The 8,470-nt window shown below is 34.2% G+C and overlaps 1 protein-coding gene across 1 annotated transcript; it reads right to left on the reverse strand.

Annotated features, from left to right (window-relative positions):
- Nucleotides 1-6,662: 6,662 nt before the first annotated feature.
- On the reverse strand, nt 6,663-7,703 carry LOC119615235 (cilia- and flagella-associated protein 298). Its single transcript, XM_037971313.1, is given in 2 exon segments — nt 6,663-6,875; nt 6,878-7,703. Coding segments are annotated over 2 exon segments (873 nt in total). The 5' UTR covers nt 7,596-7,703; the 3' UTR covers nt 6,663-6,720.
- Between the last annotated feature and the right edge of the window lie 767 nt (nt 7,704-8,470).

Here is an 8,470-nt window from a genome sequence, read left to right on the forward strand (position 1 = left end):
ACTAGAACTGAACTAGAACTGAACTAGAACTGAACTAGAACTGAACTAGAACTGAACTAGAACTGAACTAGAACTGAACTAGAACTGAACTAGAACTGAACTAACTGAACTGCACTAGAACTGAACTAGAACTGAACTAGAACTGAACTAGAACTGAACTAGAACTGAACTAGAACTGAACTAGAACTGAACTAGAACTGAACTAGAACTGAACTAGAACTGAACTAGAACTGAACTAGAACTGAACTAGAACTGAACTAGAACTGAACTAGAACTGAACTACAACTGAAATAGAACTGAACTAGAACTGAACTAGAACTGAACTAGAACTGAACTAGAACTGAACTAGAACTGAACTAGAACTGAACTAGAACTGTACTAGAACTGAACTAGAACTGAACTAGAACTGAACTAGAACTGAACTAGAACTGAACTAGAACTGAACTAGAACTGAACTAGAACTGAACTAGAACTGAACTAGAACTGAACTAGAACTGAACTAGAACTGAACTAGAACTGAACTAGAACTGAACTAGAACTGAACTAGAACTGAACTGGAACTGAACTGGAACTGAACTAGAACTGAACTAGAACTGAACTGGAACTGAACTAGAACTGTACTAGAACTGAACTAGAACTGAACTAGAACTGAACTAGAACTGAACTAGAACTGAACTAGAACTGAACTAGAACTGAACTAGAACTGAACTAGAACTGAACTGGAACTGAACTAGAACTGAACTACAACTGAAATAGAACTGAACTAGAACTGAACTAGAACTGAACTAGAACTGAACTAGAACTGAACTATAACTGAACTAGAACTGAACTAGAACTGTACTAGAACTGAACTAGAACTGAACTAGAACTGAACTAGAACTGAACTAGAACTGAACTAGAACTGAACTAGAACTGAACTAGAACTGAACTAGAACTGAACTAGAACTGAACTAGAACTGAACTAGAACTGAACTAGAACTGAACTAGAACTGAACTAGAACTGAACTGGAACTGAACTGGAACTGAACTAGAACTGAACTAGAACTGAACTGGAACTGAACTAGAACTGTACTAGAACTGAACTAGAACTGAACTAGAACTGAACTAGAACTGAACTAGAACTGAACAAGAACTGAACTAGAACTGAACTAGAACTGAACTGGAACTGAACTAGAACTGAACTAGAACTGAACTAGAACTGAACTAGAACTGAACTAGAACTGAACTAGAACTGAACTAGAACTGAACTAGAACTGAACTAAACTAGAACTGAACTGAACTGAACTAGAACTGAACTAGAACTGAACTAGAACTGAACTAGAACTGAACTAGAACTGAACTGGAACTGAACTAGAACTGAACTAGAACTGAACTAGAACTGAACTGGAACTGAACTAGAACTGAACTAGAACTGAACTAGAACTGAACTAGAACTGAACTAGAACTGAACTAGAACTGAAACTAGAACTGAACTAGAACTGAACTAGAACTGAACTAGGACAGAACTAGAACAGAACTAGAACAGAACTAGAACAGAACTAGAACAGAAATAGAACAGAACTAGAACAGAACTAGAACAGAACTAGAACAGAACTAGAACAGAACTAGAACAGAACTAGAACAGAACTAGAACAGAACTAAAACAGAACTAAAACAGAACTAAAACAAACTAGAACAAACTAGAACAGAACTAGAACAGAACTAGAACAGAACTAGAACAGAACTAGAACAGAACTAGAACAGAACTAGAACAGAACTAGAACAGAACTAGAACAGAACTAGAACAGAACTAGAACAGAACTAGAACAGAACTAGAACAGAACTAGAACAGAACTAGAACAGAACTAGAACAGAACTAGAACAGAACTAGAACAGAACTAGAACAGAACTAGAACAGAACTAGAACAGAACTAGAACAGAACTAGAACAGAACTAGAACAGAACTAGAACAGAACTAGAACAGAACTAAAAGAACTAGAACAGAACTAGAACAGAACTAGAACAGAACTAGAACGAACTAGAACAGAACTAGAACAGAACTAGAACAGAACTAGAATAGAACTAGAACAGAACTAGAACAGAACTAGAACTAGAACAGAACTAGAACAGAACTAGAACAGAACTAGAACAGAACTAGAACAGAACTAGAACAGAACTAGAACAGAACTAGGACAGAACTAGTACAGAACTAGAACAGAACTAGAACAGAACGAACAGAACTAGAACAGAACTAGAACAGAACTAGAACAGAACTAGAACAGAACTAGAACAGAACTAGAACAGAACTAGAACAGAACTAGAACAGAACTAGAACAGAACTAGAACAGAACTAGAACAGAACTAGAACAGAACTAGAACAGAACTAGAACAGAACTAGAACAGAACTAGAACAGAACTAGAACAGAACTAGAACAGAACTAGAACAGAACTAGAACAGAACTAGAACAGAACTAGAACAGAACTAGAACAGAACTAGAACAGAACTAGAACAGAACTAGAACAGAACTAGAACAGAACTAGAACAGAACTAGAACAGAACTAGAACAGAACTAGAACAGAACTAGAACAGAACTAGAACAGAACTAGAACAGAACTAGAACAGAACTAGAACAGAACTAGAACAGAACTAGAACAGAACTAGAACAGAACTAGAACAGAACTAGAACAGAACTAGAATAGAACTAGAACAGAACTAGAACTGAACTAGAACTGAACTAGAACTGAACTAGAACAGAACTAGAACAGAACTAGAACAGAACTAGAACAGAACTAGAACAGAACTAGAACAGAACTAGAACAGAACTAGAACAGAACTAGAACAGAACTAGAACAGAACTAGAACAGAACTAGAACAAACTAGAACAAACTAGAACAGAACTAGAACAGAACTAGAACAGAACTAGAACAGAACTAGAACAGAACTAGAACAGAACTAGAACAGAACTAGAACAGAACTAGAACAGAACTAGAATAGAACTAGAACAGAACTAGAACTGAACTAGAACTGAACTAGAACAGAACTAGAACAGAACTAGAACAGAACTAGAACAGAACTAGAACAGAACTAGAACAGAACTAGAACAGAACTAGAACAGAACTAGAACAGAACTAGAACAGAACTAGAACAGAACTAGAACAGAACTAGAACAGAACTAGAACAGAACTAGAACAGAACTAGAACAGAACTAGAACAGACTAGAACAGACTAGAACAGAACTAAACAGAACTAGAACAGAACTAGAACAGAACTAGAACAGAACTAGAACAGAACTAGAACAGAACTAGAACAGAACTAGAACAGAACTAGAACAGAACTAGAACAGAACTAGAACAGAACTAGAACAGAACTAGAACAGAACTAGAACAGAACTAGAACAGAACTAGAACAGAACTAGAACAGAACTAGAACAGAACTAGAACAGAACTAGAACAGAACTAGAACAGAGCTAGAACAGAACTAGAACAGAACTAGAACAGAACTAGAACAGAACTAGAACAGAACTAGAACAGAACTAGAACAGAACTAGAACAGAACTAGAACAGAACTAGAACAGAACTAGAACGAACTAGAACAGAACTAGAACAGAACTAGAACAGAACTAGAACAGAACTAGAACAGAACTAGAACAGAACTAGAACAGAACTAGAACAGAACTAGAACAGACTAGAACAGAACTAGAACAGAACTAGAACAGAACTAGAACAGAACTAGAACATAACTAGAACAGACTAGAACAGAACTAGAACAGAACTAGAACAGAACTAGAACAGAACTAGAACAGAACTAGAACAGAACTAGAGCAGAACTTAACTAGAGCTGAAATAGAATAGAGCTAGAACAGAACTTGGGATATAAGGAAAGGGTTAAGATTCAAAGTTTGTAATGTGTAGGGTACCAATGCTAAAGAACCATAAAAACATTCAATAAAGTGTGAAAAATATTTATGTATATATCATGTGGAAACTACATATAAAATAATTAATTTTATTCCATTTAATTTAAATTGCTAATTTAAAGAAAATACTTTAACTAAAGAAGGGTTCAAAAAACTTAGCAGTAACCACAAACCAAACTGAAAACTCATTAATTATAACGAAAACTAAATATATTTTTTTATAATAAAAACAAAAGAAGCGAAATTGTTTTATATAGAAAGACGTTACTTTTTTGGGAATTTGAATACTTACAAGACGTTTGAACTTCCTTTTTTTCTTTGTTACACAATTTGAAATGTCTTTATTTCGTCTTCTTAAAGTTGTGTGTTTTGCTATCGTTTGTTGTTATTTATTTAGTCTTTGGCCATATAGAAAATTGACCTAACCTTCAAGGTTGGTTGCACAATTCTCACGACAAATTAGTTGATAGTGTGCGGGTGGTTGGTATACAACAGCTAGACAACAAATTTTTAAACCAAACAAAATTAACATTGTAAAAATCTACTCATACATAAAGTTTTTCTTTTGTTTTATGTTTTTCTTATTATTTTATTTTCATTTTTTTTTTTGTTAAATATACCTGCATTAGATAGAAAATTGTAAGAAAAGCAAAAAACCACTAAGAAAATCTCAAAAAGAAAACCTGCAATTGTTTGAGGCAATGTTGCGCATCTGCTGTACAAAGTTGTAGACACTCAGTTTACTTTTTGAATAAAAGGCAGAGATGGGCAATTGGAACTGGAAGATAAGTTATGAGCACCCTGTGACCAAATAGTAGTATAGTGATGAGTGAGAGATTATTGAATTATCACCAGAATAACTTAACTGCAGAAAATGATAGATCGTATCGAATAAAACAAAGCAACAAATGCTTGTTTCGTATTTGATGCTTCATATTAGTATATATGTTTTTTCACTAGTCCTACACTCTTAGCAATTCTTGCCGTTTTAATACATATTCCATCTCCGTTTCCACCTTATGAATATGGAGTAGCAAATGTATGCGGTTTAGCAGTTTGTGGCGTGTATTGAGCAGTTGTCTCTAAGTCTTGTGTGTGGATTATATGTGACTGATGACTTGGTAGCCATGTAAAATTTCCCATCATAATATTTTGCGGTGGTGTTAAACGACCTTTTCCATTTACGTTTTGCATTATAATTAAACTGGGAAAAATATTAATTACTTTAATCAAAACGAACGAACCGAACAAAACTTATTTTCAATGTCATGAAAAACTCAAGATAATTTTTCGCTTAAATAGTCTTTAATAAAATAAAACTATTTATCAGATAACAAAATGCCACTGATTATAAGAGTTAGATAAAGCCATGTAATTCAAGGCAAATTTATTGTTCAAGAAATATTAGAACTGAACTAGAACTGAACTAGAACTGAACTAGAACTGAACTAGAACTGAATTAAACTGAATGAGAACTTGACTAGAACTTAACTAGAACTTAACTAGAACTGAACTAGAACTGTACTAGAACTGAACTAGAACTGAACTAGAAACTGAACTGAACTGTACTAGACTTACACTGAACTAGAACTGAACTAGAACTGAACTAGAACTAGAATGAACTAGAACTGAACTAGAACTGAACTAGAACTGCACTAGAACTGAACTAGAACTGAACTAGAACTGAACTAGAACTGAACTAGAACTGAACTAGAACCTGAACTAGAACTGAACTAGAACTGAACTAGAACTGAACTAGAACTGAACTAGAACTGAACTAGAACTGAACTAGAACTGAACTAGAACCTGAACTAGAACTGAACTAGATACGGAACTAGAACTGAACTAGAACTGAACTAGAACTGAACTAGAAATGAACTAGAACTGAACTAGAACTGAACTAGAACTGAACTAGAACTGAACTAGAACTGAACTAGAACTGAACTAGAACTGAACTAGACTGAACTAGAACTGAACTAGAACTGAACTAGAACTGAACTAGAACTGAACTAGAACTGAACTAGAACTGAACTAGAACTGAACTAGACTGAACTAGAACTGAACTAGAACTGAACTAGAACTGACTAGAACTGAACTAGAACTGAACTAGAACTGAACGAGAACTGAACTAGAACACTAGAACTTAACTAGAACTGAAGCTAGAACTGAACTAGAACGAACTAGAACTGAACTAGAACTGAACTAGAACTGAACTAGAACTGAACTAGAACTGAACTAGAACTGAAACTAGAACTGACTAGAACTGAACTAGAACTGAACTAGAACTGACTAGAACTTAACTAGAACTTAACTGAGAACTGAACTAGAACTGTACTAGAACTGAACTAGAACTGAACTAGAACTGAACTGGAACTAGTACTAGAACTGTACTAGAACCTGTAAACTATAGAACTGAACTAGAACTGAACTAGAACTGAACTAGAACTGAACTAGAACTGAAACTAAACTGAACTAGAACTGAACTAGAACTGAACTAGAACTGAACTAGAACGGAACTAGAACTGAACTAGAACTGAACTAAACCTAGAACTGAACTAGAACTGAACTAGAACTGACTAGAACTGAACTAGAACTGAACTAGAACTGAACTAGAACTGACAAATGAACTAGAACTGAACTAGAACTGAACTAGAACTGAACTAGAACTGAACTAGAGACTGAACTAGAACTGAACTAGAACTGAACTAGAACTGAACTAGAACCTGAACTAGATTTAAAGTTATGAAAGAAATTGTAAAGTGAATATTTGCTAAAATCAAAATTTATTAGTATAACGAAATCATACTACAAACTGCTTAACTATTTATAAACCCATTCGAAAACGCACATTATCCAAACCATGAACTTGTCGCTTTAAACTATTGCTATCAGCCCAAGATGAATTCAAATAAGTGTCATCCTCATCAATTTCCAATTTCTTCAATTCCTCCTGACGTCTATAAGCATCGGCCATCATACTTTGCGTATATCTTCCGTAATGACAGGTTCTCGAGAGGGTATACCCTCACCTAGGGTATTTAATTTAACCACGACTTTGGTTTTATCATTATTACCGATAAATTGGGACAATTTCTTATCGTATAATATCAAACGGCCAGCAAACCATAGTTGAGCCTTCGATGGTTCAATCACTTCCTTTGAAGCCTGGGTACCCGTTAAATCTTCGGTATTGTTAAATTCCATGCGTATTATATCGTGTGGTGGCAATTGCATGGGATAGACTATGGTAACAGCTCCCTTTAGAAGATTTATAGCTTCTCCTACAATCTTGAGGGTGAGTGGTTGTTTGGCCAATAACAATTTTTTATCTATCATAGCCTTGGCATCTTTTACGGCATTTCTCAGTACCTCTTGCATGTTTTCCTTAGGTTGTCTACCATTGCGACGTCCTATGGGATCTTTGTTGAAAACAAAACCTCCCGATGGTATACATTTTTCACCCCAAACATCTTTTAGCTTCAGCTCCTCTACTTGTTCGTCCGTAAGACCCATTATTTCCGGTGGCAAGAGTGTGCCATGTGAAGCCAATTCTTCCATTTCCATACAAATACGTTCGATTTTTAAACGCCCATTATATATGGCTGTTATATCTTTTATAATATTGGTGGTATTTTCATTGACAGTCGTCTCGTATAGAAAAAGATTTTCATCTCCACGTTTGACTTGTAAAATAACCATGTTTTTTTCCGACCAATTTAAGGATTTTATTTCAGAATAATTAAGTTATCAGTTGAAGTTTATTCAGATTGAAGTTAGAGTAATAAATAAATTTTAAAATCGACTTAAATATCGATGAAGGAAAAGGAAATATTTATAAATAAATGTAACTAAGGGTTACCAGTTGCCTTAGAGATCATGTTTGTTTGCGATGGTTGTTTTAGAAATTGTTGTAATGGAATAACTGTTTATCAAATGAATATAACAACCGAATAATTCGGTTAAAATGAGGAATTGATGAACTAACTAACTAACTAACTAACTAACTAACTAACTAACTAACTAACTAACTAACTAACTAACTAACTAACTAACTAACTAACTAACTAACTAACTAACTAACTAACTAACTAACTAACTAACTAATTAACTAACTAACTAACTAACTAACTAACTAACTAACTAACTAACTAACTAACTAACTAACTAACTAACTAACTAACTAACTAACTAACTAACTAACTAACTAACTAACTAACTAACTAACTACTAACTAACTAACTAACTAACTAACTAACTAACTACTAACTAACTAACTAACTAACTAACTAACTAACTAACTAACTAACTAACTAACTAACTAACTAACTAACTAACTAACTAACTAACTAACTAACTAACTAACTAACTAACTAACTAACTAACTAACTAACTAACTAACTAACTAACTACTAACTAACTAACTAACTAACTAACTAACTAACTAACTAACTAACTAACTAACTAAAATAACTAACTAACTAAATAACTAACTAACTAACTAACCACTCTCATCACACGATTGCTCCGTTGGCACAACTTGGAAACGCAATGTTAGGTTCTGAGTTCCTTCTTTT

The sequence above is a fragment of the Lucilia sericata genome, unplaced genomic scaffold (genome assembly GCF_015586225.1).
Source record: "Lucilia sericata isolate MDLA Ls3-8-SP2 unplaced genomic scaffold, ASM1558622v1 Contig004601F_arrow, whole genome shotgun sequence".
In the NCBI taxonomy this organism is placed as follows: domain Eukaryota; kingdom Metazoa; phylum Arthropoda; class Insecta; order Diptera; family Calliphoridae; genus Lucilia; species Lucilia sericata.